Raw genomic sequence first — 15,640 nt, 5'->3', positions numbered from 1 at the left:
CAGTGCTTGAATACCTGCGTGAAACACTGTTTCAAGGCGAACCATGAACACAAAATTTGAAGTAGTATCGCACGGCCCGTAATAGCTTAGCGGGTAACGTATTTGCTTGCTAAAGCGAAGGACGGTTGTGACTTAGGTTCGAATCTTCGAATAGACACAATTCGTGTCGTCCTGGGAGCCAGCCGTCTGATGGCAATGCGTAACAGCGGTGCCGGGCGTACGTAGAACTTAAAACGTACGAAGTGGGGAATCTATGCCTCTTAATAATTCTCCTTTTAAGTTGCTGATAAAGCTGAAACGGCCTTCAAAGAAATTTTACACATACGCTAAAAGTGTAATTCCCGATGGTCATGTACATCCAACATAACCATCATTTACCGATATTAAGTTCTCAATTTAGAACTTACATTACTCACGAATTTATCAAAATAATCTTTAGTTCACAGATGTATTTTAATAGAAACCGTGCGTTAGGCGATATTGGTAGATGTAAAGTCATTGAAGTCGCGTAAATACGTCATATTACGTATAAAATGGAATCAAATTTTGGACTGATAGGAAGCTTAAGGTCTTCAGGATACGAAGCCCCGAAAGCATAAGAGGTGTAAAAAGGAGCAGCGACTCTGAAAAAAAGCTAACTATTGGAGTCTATCTAGACGAACCAATTGGTAATTGATATTTTACGTACTCGTGACGAAGAACTATTATTTAAAAAAAGAAAAAAAAAGGAATTAGTTTATTAAAAAGCACTGTTTAGCCGCTTCCAATGAATTTTCGAGCTTTTTGAAAACCCAAATTTTATTAAGGATCTTCCGCTTTGGAAGATTTTTCGTCGTCGAATCTTTTAGAAGCCCCGCGAAAATTGACAATAGCGTACACCATCGATTTCAGCTAAAATGGCAAATTTATAATCCTAGTGGGGATTCGTTCCACGGGAACACATTAGATAATGGCTAATATTTGCTCGAATTCTGGAAACAGAGCGCCACTTTTCATCGTGACGAGTTTTCTATTTTATTATAGAAAAAGCCGTTTTTCTTTGGTATGAAGAATAGCGGATGATGACGATCACCCTGCCTTTCGAATACCTTACTACACGTACACCCTTATAAAAGGGCTTTCTTACCGACAGAATGGGGGGAAACAATACAGCTGAATCACCGATCCTAAAAGGCTGCCCAGAGCCGTGTCTCAAATGTCTCCATTCATTTGGTAGCTTATATGGAGTAGTAACCGACTATGTTGAAGGTTGGCTTTATTTTGATCCGTTAAGTAGCCGAAGCCTTTCATAATAATCCACTGAAGTACGTAATAAAGATTGAAAGTATTAGTAAGTGAAACGAAGTGGACAGTTTCCATGGTTTTATTTAGAGAGGGTTAAATGGTCGACACACGGCGAACGGTACAATACACTCGTAAAGTACTTGAGCATAACATAAATACACAGCTGTATTTTCAGAAACAAAGTGGTCTTTGCAAAAAAAAAAAAAAAAAAAAAGATGTTGAATTGCAGATTGTCAAGGAGAAACATTTTGCAGCCCACGCTGAATCTACGAAATCTACGCTTTAATAGACAAAGCTTTTATAGAGACAAAAAAACGAAGGCAAGTGCTTACGAAGTGGTTAAGTTTATTACCTCATACCTTCTAGAAATAATTAAAGCAGAGTTTTCATCATATATCAATCATATAACGATTTATCTAGTAGTCAGACATAATGTACCATTGTGTAGGTAGCGATGCGTTTACGATGTAAATCTCTGGAACACTAGAAGCTGCATGATAAAACTGGGTTTTTTTGTAGTTAACGGTTAAAATTAAGCAATCATTAACTGACTAGAAAATACGTAACCATTGATAAATGAAGCGCAGGCATATTTTCAAACCTGTCATTATCCGGATAAATTTTTAGGTGGTATAATATCGCAGCATCGATTATTAACGAAAACTTCAAACTTCGAACATTGTGAAGTGCACCGAAACCTTAATATTTCAGCCGATCTGACCTGCTCCCTGTAGATGTTCTACATGAATAGCTTAGTGCGATAAAAAAACTACTGCTGCAAATAATAATAGTAAACACTATGTATCAATAAACAAAGCACTCATAACAGTGAGATTCAATACGAGGGTCCCACAAAAACAAGTTGGTTTTCTGTACTCTATGTTACACAATAATGCAATCATCATAACATACTGCCAACGCTAACATTTGTAAACAGGTCCTACTTTTTTTTCCATATTACGAAAAGGTATTCACTGTTGAAGGTTCAGTGCGGAGAAATATCAATGAATGAATGAATAAAATGTCACATGACGACGTAAAATTTCGAAATTCTACAGAACCGTATAGATAGAAAATACAAAAAGTTCCGGCAATATTGCAACTCCATTAGCAGCGATGCGGTGTACAATAAAGCTAAAAGAAATTTTTTTGCGCGTCTACGAAGAAGCGACTACGAAACATCCTTCCTATCCGAACTATCCGCCGATGTGATGATTTCTTCTATCCAACCGAGATAATAGCTCACTCTCGTGTACAGACCCGGCAGAAGCGGCCGAGCACATCCAAAGCCGGCCGAAACGACGCCAACGAGTCTGAAAGGGAACCACAGAGCGGTGGGATGTTAAACAGATAGAAAAAGTTTAGCCGTTGAACGACATCAGCGAGACGCCGCGTTTGCATCAGGCATAACTAGGAAAAAATCGTACGTGTTGGGTGATCGACGTTCAGATAGCGTGCCTAGGTTTACTGATCGGGTTCTGCTTAATAAGTTTTGGATGGTGATGGCTTTGCTAAGAGCTAGGTAGATGTTTAATGTAATGCCTAACGTTGCGAATAATTCTCATAACTGCAAGTTTTCATAACTGTTTGCCAAAAATTAGAATATAGGTTACCTTCCGTCAAACGGTTGGAAAGATCTTTCCTTATCCGACAGAGAACGACTTTAGGCGCTGTGACGTATTTTTTTCTTAAGCACAGAATATTGACGTCAACCAAAATCAGTTAGCTGGCTGATTTATTGTTCTGAAAGCGAGAACCGTTCTCTCTATAATGCATTAGGATCGTACGGTACATCGCTAGAATAGAGAAATGAAACTTCGCTTTTAGCTAAACGTATTCGCTGCTCAGACCATCTACAGGTCGAAAATAGAAATACACGCTTTTTTCCAGTGAGATCTCTTAAGCTACTTAGCGGGTTAAGCAAGAACTGCTGAATAAGAACTGAGTGAGCGATACGCCCTCTGATCAAGTGTCGTAGTTTCTGCGATGAGAGTAATTATGTTCATTTTTAGGCACATACCCGAATCAGCGAACCTGGCCTATTTTGAAGAATATGTACTTCTAAAAAGTTTATGTAAGGTACATAAACGGTTAGCAAATTTCTATTATTTTTTTCCATTTGGATTTTGCATTCGAATCACGCTCTAATTGTATTTCGGATCTTTCTCGATGATTAAGGTTTGGATAGGAAGCCCTACCTGGCGTATAATGAAAGCCAGAGCGTTTGATACATTCCTGCTAATTACACGTTTGGTATTTACGGGACTGTTTACGGCGACGTCGTTATGGCGTACTGGCAATGGGTTCATCTATGAATTAGAAGTACACAGGAATGGCATGGGCTCGAATATAATCGTAGAGATACTTTAACAGTATTTAAAAAGGCGATGGATAATCGTTAACCTGCTTACTGCCTGACGATTGTTTTCACTGGCCTCTCTACCTTGTTAGGTTCTTGAATCCATGCGTGAATACGCAGAACATAAATGTGTTCCCTAATATTGCAACGTTCCAAATACTCATAACGCTAGGAAAGTCTATGAAGATCACGCACGAGGAAGAAAGTGTTAGCAGACTACTGTTAATCGAACTTCTGCATTTTAAATATCGTTTTGGAAAAGAAATCGGTATCGATGGCGCTCCATTAACGATACGATTACTACGAGACACTAGTTATTAGATTAAATAACTCATGCCCCAGTTAAACAATATGATTTCGGATTTAAACTAAAAAAAAAAACACTCAATACGGGGCTAAATTTCACTAGAATACTTCATTACAATAAGATAGATGTTGTCCAAATCGATATACAGGTATTACATTAAACGTCATTGTGAGCGCAGCAGATGGCCCATGACAAGAGATGGACACGTTACAGAATTTCGAATTCGAAGGGAAGCGACGAAACAATTTACCCAGATTGTAAATGAGCCTATCTTAGAAAGCCTTTTCTGAGTTAATGTTTCAAGCAGTGCATCAAAAGCAGGATCGTTGTAACAATGGTGGCCAGGAATTGAGCTAGATTAATGTATGCAAAGCCAGCGGTCCAGGTGGCGATATCTAAAAAGCCTATCGTATTCTAGTATACCAAGTTATAATCCAGGGGGTTAGCCAGGATTACCTATTCGTTATGACATGTCTTCAGAAGGAGATTCGTAAACGCAGAATCCCATTAGCCAACAAGCTAATTATGTATCCTTCGACTTCGCTCGGTCAAGCTTTGTACTTGATCTTTTTATGATCGATATCTCAGCATTATGTATATACGGATGTTTCTGCAGATGCTGGTTTTCGATAAGATGAACTGCTGACAACGATTTAGAGGCTTTGCGCACTTCATTGAATGCCGATCCAATTTTTAGAGAAAAATATATTTTCTGATATTCAAAAAAGTATTTTTAATTTTGATCTTTCTTCTGCATAGACAAAAAAATACATTGGCACACACAGCAGTCACCACTAAAGACAACAGCTCGCTCACTTGAACCAGCGAACAATTCGCGATTGATTGGCAGACGCCAAAATTGTCATGGATCGGATATGGTTTTCGCTGCTAAATACAAAGCAAAGCTCTGTATTTTGTAGGAAGACAAGGTTTTGAGGAAGTGACTGGTGCAATATCCACTTGGAATCTCACTTGAATCGACTGTCCGTCTGTACCATCAGTGGTCCACCTGAATCGCCTTGACACGCGTCTAGGTTTCCGTCGGCGTAGCCAGCACAGATCTGTGACGAGATCAGACGTATCTGAAAGATCGAAACATTTTAGGCATTAGATCAACAATGACTAGCACAATAAATAATCTTGTTGTTTGATCGACGAAGTTATGTTATTGTTGCCACGAATTATTCTGGGATTTCGTTGGCAGAAACTGTAAGAGGCTATGACGCCCATTGGAGGTTTTTGGTCGTTGGCCTGCCCTCGGGCGCCCTGAGTGCCTCATAACTCTTGACTCTAGAATCTCTTTACTCGCCACTCCTACCAGGTAAGCCTTGAGGTGCATGCGCTCGATTTCGTGGCCGTGCAACATTTGTGTTTTTTCGGCTGTTGAGGGCAAAACAGTGCGAGGTAAGTTAGGCTATAACTTCTGCCGTCTTTTGCCATATAGGCGAGTTTCAGTTTCGTGCTTGGACTTCTAAAGCGACTACTTCCGTGAGTATTATAAGCGTTATGTGTTCTATATAAATGTATTTCCAAATACCCGTTCTATTCCGAGCGAATATGATGTCGTCTTTTGTCTAGCCGTCGAGCGCACAACGGCGATTTAATTTTTATCTATCAAATAATGAACACCACCTTATCTGAAAGCTAAGGATATGTTTCTCCAATTATTGAGATTTCTTATTCGAACTGAATATGCCGCCATGTGTTACAACCCAACAATGAGGCGGTCTCAAGCATTTTTGCTACTAAATGAAATACATTTTTGCTAAGAAGCAGATAGAAAATCAAGTTAAAGTGTAGCTTATTTGTCCGGATCAGAACCGTACCGATGATAGGGACGGCTGTCAAGCAGGCTAACTCATATGGCGTTCCCTGAGCATGTCGTGCAGAGCTCAATCATTGTAAGACTCGTATTTTTTATCCGTCTAGAACAGAACTTTTAACCTCGGCAGTCTACTATTGGACACCACGACACCATGCTTATTTCGTTGTATGGAGCAAGGACTTCGAGTCAAATGATCTTTTAACAGAAATAATGCTTTTTTCTCTTTGGTCTACCTACTCAACGGCCAATTAATGAGCATCGACACCTCTTGCTGAGTCTACGTAAGTCATTAAATCGTATGAAGTCTTTTGTTTTTTTATCGTAAAGTGTACAAACACCTAAAAAATATGAACGAATTCGTAATTACGAAATTCCTAGCGGAAATATAGCTCGTAAACAATGCCACCCATTCAACGATGCGATGAAGTTTTTCTCAAAATTGCCAAGCGTATATTTTTGAATAGGAAGAAGAATAAACTTAAATTAAAATAACGTTATCCTTAAACTTAACTTCCAGAGAGCAAATTTACTTCCGCTTTCTGTTTTTCGGGACAACGATCAATTTTTTTTTTTTTAGATACTCGTAGAAAGATGGTTAGGTTCATTGTTGACAGGCATGGACAAAAACTGCTGCGTAATTTTCTCGATATGATTCCCTTTACAAAACAAAACATCGGATCGGTAAGAAAAGGAAAAAAGATCTCAAACGTCAGACGTAAGACATTACCACGAGGACGTCTCTGAGGAATAATATGAGCTCTATGTTGTACATAAGGAGTACTTCATTAGACCTATAGAAAGCTGAGAGTCATCAGGGCCATGCCACTGTCCTTACGTGGGTACGAATCAGCTATTACACTTGCAATGATGATAGCGTGAGCAATGCTATATTAAAATAGTATTTTTAGAAGTATTTCTTTAGTTCTAGCAGCCTGATTAATTGAGTAACTTTTTTAAGTTGGTAAGTTTTAACTTGTTGTTCGGTTTATCGGAGCAATAGATGCTGTTACTGCTTGTGTTAATGCTAACTAGTACTGTTATACGTGCAATCTGTAGGGTTCGATTTTGCTGGAAATCCACTGGCTCTCATCTCAATATTATTTCATTACGAAGACGATTTGCTCGTATTCGTTTGTTATGGACATGGGAAAATCTAAACGTAACTACAATTGGGAACGCATTACAGAAATAGGCCTGACCTTTTTGCCGGCCTGCTTATACCACAGGTTGCAAATGCTGTTGTTGACTAGAGGAAGATCAACTTTTTGCAGAATGTTAGGCCGAAGCTTGTTAAAGATGTCTTGTCCTGTGATGGTCTCTGAAACGATAATATTTCCGTGTCTTCAAGATCTGGTTTGCTGCCCTTAATTACTGTGCATCATAGCCTTGGTAGGATCCAAGACGAGTAAAGCTTCTACCGTGAACCGATTAACGCTAATCTATCATCCATATAAATGTTTACTACCGCTTGTTCAGGAAACGTCGTCAGGTTATAAAGAGCTGAATTGCAAAACAGACACCATAGTCAGCAATTACTATTATTATTATCATTATGCTTAAACATACAAAAAATATTAGAGAAAATCATTACATTATTGTGTCCCATAAATGTGCGACAATAAGTAAAACGGCATCGAAGCATTGATAATTGCAGTTAATACGAATAGCGAGAATAAATTTTGCCTTTAATATTTTTTTAGCGGCATTTTTTTTATTGTTAGCGTTTTCAACAATTGGTGCTCTAGATTAACAAAGTACTTATTTCGAAACTGCTCAAGTTCTATGCGGTAATTAATGCAGAAGTTTAGATTATAGCGTTCAAGTTAACAGCCTACAGTTTAGGGTCTATGGTGATTTTTGTCAAATTAAACATCGACTAATAAGAAATCAAATGATTATTATTACGCTTAACTCTGTTCTCAAATAGTGTACTTGATATCAAGCACCTTATGCTTGAGCAGTACTGTTTATTACGCCAGCGTTATTAGACGGGAAGTACTACGCTTGAGCTGCTTATTGGCGCTATTGATCTCCTTCATGAACGCTATAAATACAGAATGGAACAAAAGTCTCTTGACTGCTTTGAAAAAATTCATCGCACAGATGTATATGTAGAGATGTAAAATAAAGACGGTCCCAAACGGTCAACAGACTTTTACCCCGATCTATATAAGACATTATGTTATTCATATATTTGACGTATTACCAATATCTTTGAGGTTGCCCCATCCAGCAACAGATGCATTCCGACCCAGCCGTTCGTCCTGAGGGTCGTTGGGCAAACAAATGGGCTGGACCTGGTCACTAAAGGTGATGTTATTATTTAACCTCACAAGCGCGATATCGTTATTGTACCGTTTGGGATGTGAATAGTTTGGATGGACGTAGATCCTGTTAACCTATGAAGGGAGGTTAAGTTACGAATATTTTAGAAACATCTAAAAAAATTGTCGCATAATGTAGCGTGGTGTCTGGACATACTTCGAGGGAACTAATTATCCAAGTTAATATGGCTTTATTAAGTTGCAAAATTACTGTTTTAGTCCGCTGTTACTGTTCAAAATAACTGAAGAACTCAGTTGATTTGTTTCATTTAACTTTTTTAAGACGGCCATTTTGCGATAAATCTAACCTAGTTCTATGGGAGCGTGTAGAAACAGAAACGCATTCGATTCGATTCGATTCGATCAATTTGAATTTCTACAGGCCAGCATTCTGAGAACATGTTTTCCTATTATCTATATTGACAGCATGGGCATACATGCGTACCTTGTATTCTTCTTCAACAAGAGACGTCTCAGCCATGTTATACTCACCGACCCTCGCTGTAAAAAGGCGTGGGTTTCGGCCCTGAAAAACGAGGGCCATGTAAGTTAATAACGTGAAGCTAATAGAAAAACAAATGTCAGGTAATATGCACAGACAGAGTCGTATGTTATTAATTGAGGCTTCACTCAAGACGCTAAAAAGGCCTCACGATCAATAGAATGAGTATAACCGATATGACAAACGAACGGATATAGCGGACCAATAACAGTGACCAGTTTCAACCATATTTGTAGGAAAGGAACGTAAACATAGGTATGCTGTATGGCAGTTATCTATATACTGAGTGTAAACAATCGTCTAATATATTTGATTATTTTTCATGGCATAAAAAGATGAAGAAAGAAGACATTTTTTTAGGTATTCTATGTATACTACCGATTGAAAATAGCCGTCCAGAAATTTGCTTGGTTTTCTAGAATTTTTCTTTACTATCGATACGTTTGGAACTCTTTATCATCGTAGAAGCACATTAGTATCGAAAGTCCTTTTGACCTAGGATATCGCTGATTTGTACGATTTGTTTCGAACCTGCGTCCAAGCTACAGCGTTTAGAACCTGAGCGATAAAGGTTACCTTCATATAAACTAATAGATCGAACCGGTCTGAATTCGTAGGCTTTAAAGAAGCTTCATTCGCAAACTGTATTATGCCAAATAGATAAATTTATGTCGACAAGCGTTAGATCTTAACGAGTTTTCTACGCACGAACACGGATCTGAAAAGGTAAGATTTCCTTCAAAACGTAGAGTGCTGACTGGAAAAGATGGAACGAAATAGAAGACAGCTTAATGCAATGAAATCAAACGGTCACCTGCCTGGTAGCGTTGTTTACGACGCTTCATAACGATCTAGTAGCGGGATGGCTAGTTGCTAACCTTGGCAAAGTTGGCCAGCCGGTGATATGGGGTGTGTTTTTGCGACAGCTAATTACCACCCCTTTTCATAATACACAGGTCTTATCCTGGTCTTTATATAGACAACCAATATCAATATATGAAACTATATGGATATGGCATGATGTAGAACTAATGGGAAACTGTTTGAACGGCGTCAATCGATGTGATTCGTACGGACGTGGTCTATGAAACTAGAAATAGTAATATATAGAGAAGCCTGTTAATAAAGCTAACACCACAGAAACGAATCGAGTTATAGCGACTTAGCTCTAAAGGATGATGTATACACAATGTACGATGAACTAGTTAGGCCTTGTAAGATGTCTTTATGAGATGGCCTGATGGCAACTGGAGAAAGGTTTTTTTTTTTATTAATCTTGTATTATTTTCATATAAGCGTTACGTCCGCCGCTGTCGTCTAGCATTGCTTCAAGTAGTGGCCTAGCGCGGAACGGAATGTGCCTACACTTAGGGTGTTTGTGCCATCTGGCCTGGAAACTAGTAACTTCTTAGAGAGTTAAAAAAATTTCAAAGGGCCTTTTAGAAGTTCGAAGGCTCGTGACCGTGATTGTAACATAGAAACAAAGTAGCAGTTCATTTTTAAAATAATCCTCGATTTCAATCGGCCTTATCGCAGTTCGATAATCATTAAAGATAAGAATGATCACTAAAGGCAAACATGTGAAAGGTAGTGTGAAATTTCTAAACCCTTTGTAATGAATAACCTCGTCCATAAACGAAGAAAAGCCAGTCCAGCCTAGTTGTGGCAAGGGTAGTATCCTAAGCACATTTCAAGTGACAAATTCCGCAAACCTACTCTGTCTTTCTATATAATCTATTCATATACATATATATATATATTGTAAAATGATTGTACTTAGTAGTAGATAAGCAATCCACAAATGACTTAATCCGTTTAGATAACCGTACCTGCACACAATGAGCTGCCGTGATGACGAATTTGGGGTGCACTATAGTTGCTCCACAGAAATGATCTCCTCGAACTCGAAGAGAAACCATCCAGGGAAATTCTCCTGGTTGGGCGTCGGCCCCGCCTACGACGCGGGCCTCGCGATCTGAGGGCACTGTTGTCCTGCCACATGAGGCTCGAACTCGCGCGAGAGATGATAGGAAAACAATAACGAAAGGTACGAATCTCAAGTCGACGAGCAGCGAAGTAGCACATCGTAGATGATGGCGTAGTTCACAGTGCCTTTGAAAGGTCATTACGACTCAAGTACCGCTGCCAGACACCTGGCGTCAACGTTTATCCGCACAATATCGCGCATCGATTGAAAATCAAACATTTAGTAATATTTTTTTTTATCAAATTGGCGTAGTATGCGGTGCGTCAACGTTGAGCTGAACCAGTAGCCCGCATCTCATCTTTCCGAGGGTTTGTTGCTTCCCATCCTGCACAGGCAGCAGTAGTGATGGTTATAAGAGTTATCGGTAAGAGACAAAGAATAATCGGACAAAAAATCCCTTAGTATATAGAGCTACGACCACTTTAGCCCGTCGCCTACCGAGACAAGGTCGAAGTTGTACTGACACACGATAGCTAAGTACTCAACAATCACGTCGACACGCAATGAGATCTGACACTATTGGACAAGCACAGACATGGACGACACGCTACAGATAAGCGTACGGCAGTGACAACGGAGCGCTTAATTCACGCGCGACATCCACGTCTTATGTCAATGATTTCCGCCATCGTTCACGTCGTCTTTACTGCTGGCCCGCGCGACCGCTCGGCGGCAGTGGCTCCTACGCCACTCCGGCTCTGTCCGTGAGCACCGGAGCTCCCCATTCAGCCACACCGCGGCTCGTGCTGCTAGCCTCCTCTCCCAAGTTGGGTGGCGGCCTTGACAAACACCGCGACGTATGCAAATAGATAAGACAGGTCGGTCGCCGTCAGAGTAGAACTCATCGTAGTAGTTCTCGTTGTGCATACTGATATCTATCAGTGCAATAGAAATGGAAAATCGTTATTGTTCCCGACCAGATTTTGCCAATGGTATGGCAATGTCTCACGGTTACACATCGGCGCTAGTAGTTAACAAAACTTGCACACCGTTTAAGCAGCAATTCATATCTGGTGTCTCCGACTGCATCATCGTTCAGACTGAGGCGCTGTGGCGGACTTAGCAGAGGTCGTTCGGCGACCCCCTACAACTGCATGCGACGTAATAAATCAGATGTGGGGCAATGTTAGCCGCAATCTCATGAAGGCTGATGAAACCGCCATAGGATTATAGGATGGTTGTTCGCGCCTGTAATGCGCAGTCTATGCCTGTAAGTTACATATTGGGCTTTTACTCATGCAGCGCCTAGACAGAGATAAGTCGAAACTGTTGCTGGCTATAATCGTCGCGCTTGTAACCGTAATAGTCTACAAGGCGAAGTGTTTAGTTAGCGATGATTATGGTACTAGATTGGCATCAAGGTGGCCTTCGCTGTGGATATTGCTTGGCCGGATCGATCAGTGCTTGTCGATAGGAGCCGTGATGAGGCAATCTGGTGGCGCCCCGTCGTCGACCGGGCAGCCGGAAGCGTCAACGGAGCTCCGCGCTATGTGAAAAGTATACGTTATGTAATAAGCTGACGACGTTGTTGAAAATTCATCACATCCGCCGCCACTGCAGCAATCATCATTATTTTGTGTTGTTACTGCCGATCTAAACAGTCTATCAGGGAGATATTGCCGACGTAGGGTCAGATGAACCACTATCTTTTCTCTGGCTCGAACTTGGCCATATGGTATATAACACAACTTGCTTCACACTACAGGCTCACGCGCATCAACGATAGCATAAGATTGGCTAATTGGTGATAGTCGCAAAATACAGGGTGAGACGAAGGTCTTAGAACAGTTCCGAAAAAAAAAAAAAAAAAAAAAAGTCTGCCACCACCTAAGCAATCTTGATTCGGCGTCTTTCAAGAGACTTGTTTTGCCAGCTGTCAGGAAAGGTTGCTTGGAAAATATCCAGAGACTTTTTACCTCACCCTGTATACAACTGTAAACATATAGAAGGCATTTTAATTAATTCGCGTTGGTAAACACTAGGCTTCGTGGTGCCCTGTAACGAGCAGAGCAAGTCGTGCATTGGTACTTACTGATTCCATAGGTGAGACAATAAACGTTCAAGTTGAATTGGCTAGTCGTTATGGTAGCGGCAGCGGCTCCCCTAATCTCTAGAACGAATGGTGACATTATGTAAATGTAACGTTACGAAAGCAGTTTGCGCCGTACGTTCCTGAAGGAGACTTTTTGTTCGACATGTTTTTGTTGTGCATAGAATTGAAGAGGTTAAAGCTAACGTCACAGTAATAGTAGTAGTAGCAGTAACAAAAAAAGCCGCTGGTCGAATGTTCTGCATCGTTGAGGTTACATTTTGTGCAGGAAATCCAGCTAGTGTTAAAACGATTCGCGTATTCGCCCCTCTCAGCAATGCCTTCGACGTGAAAGGGAATGAACTCTTTTTTTGCTGATTTATATCGAATCTGCCTTCCGAGACGACTACATCTGCGGGAGAGCGAATCCTTTTTGTTTTTCTTTTTATTGAAAAGGTGTGATTTACTCTGATAAGAGCACCGAGTACGGCAGGTAGCAAGGTTGACAAAATAAAGTCGATCAATTAGTTCATCACTGCTCGCTGTTGAACAAGGCCTGGCGAGTGAGGTAGAAACTGTAGTACAGCCGTGTCATGATTATCCTTCATTTCGTAGGTTCTCTGCCTAGGCGAATAGTGCGTGAGGATTTGTTGTGCCTCTTTCGAAGTCTGTACTTATAGTTTTGAAACTTCTCCGAGTTTTTTGGACCACTCAGACTATAGACGCCCTTATAGGTGATCGAAAATCCGGTACTTTTGGTAAGCATGATTTCAAACACCTGGCTTCTTACCTGCGCCTAATTTTTAACCTAAACGCCACCTACTAAATGTTCTTAAGTTCAACAGGTAAACACGTTACCACTGCGCCATCACAAAGATAAACCGATATGGCCTAAAGATTTGACTATTTTTTTTGGGGCGTGTAAGACGATTTGCCCTTTGTAACATATCTTTCGGAACTGATTCAGATTCAAAAGCCGTAATCAGCCACGTGTGTTTAGCTGTGATTCAAACTTAATCTAAAACAATCATCTTTACTTAATTTTAAGTTTATGGAACAGTACTCGTGTTCAGCGTGTTAGGCTTTTATGTTCCCATTGTTATATATTATGCAATAGCAAAATTGACGGCTGAAGTGTTCATTGAAATTGCAACGCAGCCGATTAACGTTCCTAGGCGTAATAACAACTTTGAATTTGATTTTCCATTGTCGTTACGGTGGCCCTTGAAAAACCTGACCTTGCATCTTAACTTACTTCCAGCCGTCCTATTGACGCGCCGCTATTTTGAATAGATACGTTTTTTTTTTGCAGAAAAAATATGTTATAACAGTCTGATAAATAATAATAAGACATCAATCATAAAATTAAAGCTTAGATGAATAGGATTTTGAATTAGATTTGGGAAATATCCTTTGCAAATTTGTGTTATTATTGTGTTTACCTTAATATTACAGTTATCGACTAGATAATGGGCTTATAATCTATACAGAGATATGCAAAATTGTTTACCGTTGAAAAACGTACCGAATATTTGAACTGAAAACTATGATCAGGATTAGGTTTTCTTTGATTGTACAATATTCGTTATCTTGCATGGATAAGAGCATGGGAACGATACCGATTTTTTCATTGTTAAACCCTTAACATCGGATATTTTTGCTATCTGACTGCATTTCCTTTGGAGGTCAAACCCCAGTCACGCCGGTACGTTAGACATGCAAGCACCCTTCAAAAACGGTTAACTTTTTAAAGACGTTAAATAACGTTTATGACACCATATATATATATATATATATATGATTTAGATTCTTCTGGTAAAAAAAAAAAGTAAAAGTAAAAATTTCTTCTGGATTATTGTGGGTAGATAGTAAAAGATTGAATAACACTTAAAATAACAGTAGAGCGTGTGAGTTAGACGCGTTTCCTAATTGTTCTGGTGGTGCCTATATGATTTGTATATTACATTATGTCTGTATGTGCGCAACTGTTGTACAATTATATATGTACATGCAATTACCGCTATAACACATACAAGTTCGTCGCTTGAAACAGAGCCACCGCCTATTCATGTGCATGTATACATGGCGGCTTCCTAATAACAATTCGATAATAATTATAATAAAAATAGGAAGAAAAATTATTAAAACAGTGTTAGTATTTTGTGGATTATTTCGGTGCTAGTGTAGCTATTTCACACGTTAGTCTAAGGTCAATTGTTGAAAGGACCGTTGGGTAAATGGAGCACAAGAAGCGACCGTTATTATAGAAGTGGATAGCTCAATCCCGCTATAACAATTCTCAGAAATTTCTCCTTAAGTCGAAACGCACAAGTTGATCGTCCGTCTAATTTTCAACGCACTTTATCCATGGGATAGCCTCTGTTTTAGGAACGGCCCAGCTGTTTCCACCCAGCACGAGCTAAAAAAAATATTTTTCCTCCAATGCTCACTCCGTTAGACATTACCTCAGAAGTCTAATTCTCAGCACGAAACGAAGTTTATCTTAGGAACGTAGGCTGCTATGTAACCCTAAATCGAGTAGGTAAACCCGTTATTCACTGCGCTTTGACGGACGACTTGGTCATCAATTTTCGACAAAAGAGGCGCAGCAATCTTCCAGGATAGCTTGACATTGTTAAAAGGCTTGTATCAGATGCAAAAAAAAAGCGACAACATACACATTTTTTTCGTATAAATTGTTAATTTTTAAACACTAGTTGTTATGTGTGTGAATACATACGGAACAAAGGAGCATTTTTCTTTACGCTAAATACTCTCATTTGTATACAAATTATCGGATGATACGCTATAAAGTCGGTTTAGCTTGGTGGCTCCGTTTTGGCTGCGGACATAGCACGGCATCAATAAACAAAGGACGTTATATACTAGATTTGCCTCAGGCAATGTCGAAGTCACCAGGCATAATATATCATATTTATGTATCCCATAAGAAAAAAAAATTAAAAGAAATTTTGTTAACATATGGTGTTTGCTTCAAACCATATCCACGTAGCACAACCGGA

General features: G+C 39.7%; 1 protein-coding gene across 2 annotated transcripts; it reads right to left on the bottom strand.

The window, feature by feature from the left end:
• Window positions 1-1,331: 1,331 nt before the first annotated feature.
• LOC111266605 (trypsin-1) lies at window positions 1,332-11,681 on the bottom strand. Of its 2 annotated transcripts, XM_022844225.2 has the most exons (6): window positions 10,431-11,331; window positions 8,545-8,625; window positions 7,982-8,174; window positions 6,975-7,093; window positions 4,923-5,032; window positions 1,332-2,597 (listed from the first exon to the last, which is right to left on the bottom strand). In XM_022844225.2, the coding sequence occupies exons 1-6, from the start codon at window positions 10,725-10,727 to the stop codon at window positions 2,456-2,458; spliced, it is 942 nt and encodes a 313-aa protein (XP_022699960.1). In that variant the 5' UTR covers window positions 10,728-11,331; the 3' UTR covers window positions 1,332-2,455. The 2 variants fall into 2 exon arrangements, with proteins under 2 accessions (XP_022699960.1, XP_086827094.1); XM_086970968.1 differs by lacking the exon at window positions 6,975-7,093 and having other exon boundaries at window positions 10,431-11,681.
• Between the last annotated feature and the right edge of the window lie 3,959 nt (window positions 11,682-15,640).

Source organism: Varroa jacobsoni, unplaced genomic scaffold (genome assembly GCF_002532875.2).
Source record: "Varroa jacobsoni isolate VJ856 unplaced genomic scaffold, vjacob_1.0 scaffold_1102, whole genome shotgun sequence".
Taxonomy (NCBI): Eukaryota; Metazoa; Arthropoda; class Arachnida; order Mesostigmata; family Varroidae; genus Varroa; species Varroa jacobsoni.
The sequence above is the reverse complement of the archived record's forward strand: the minus strand, read 5'-3'. Positions and strand labels throughout refer to the sequence as shown.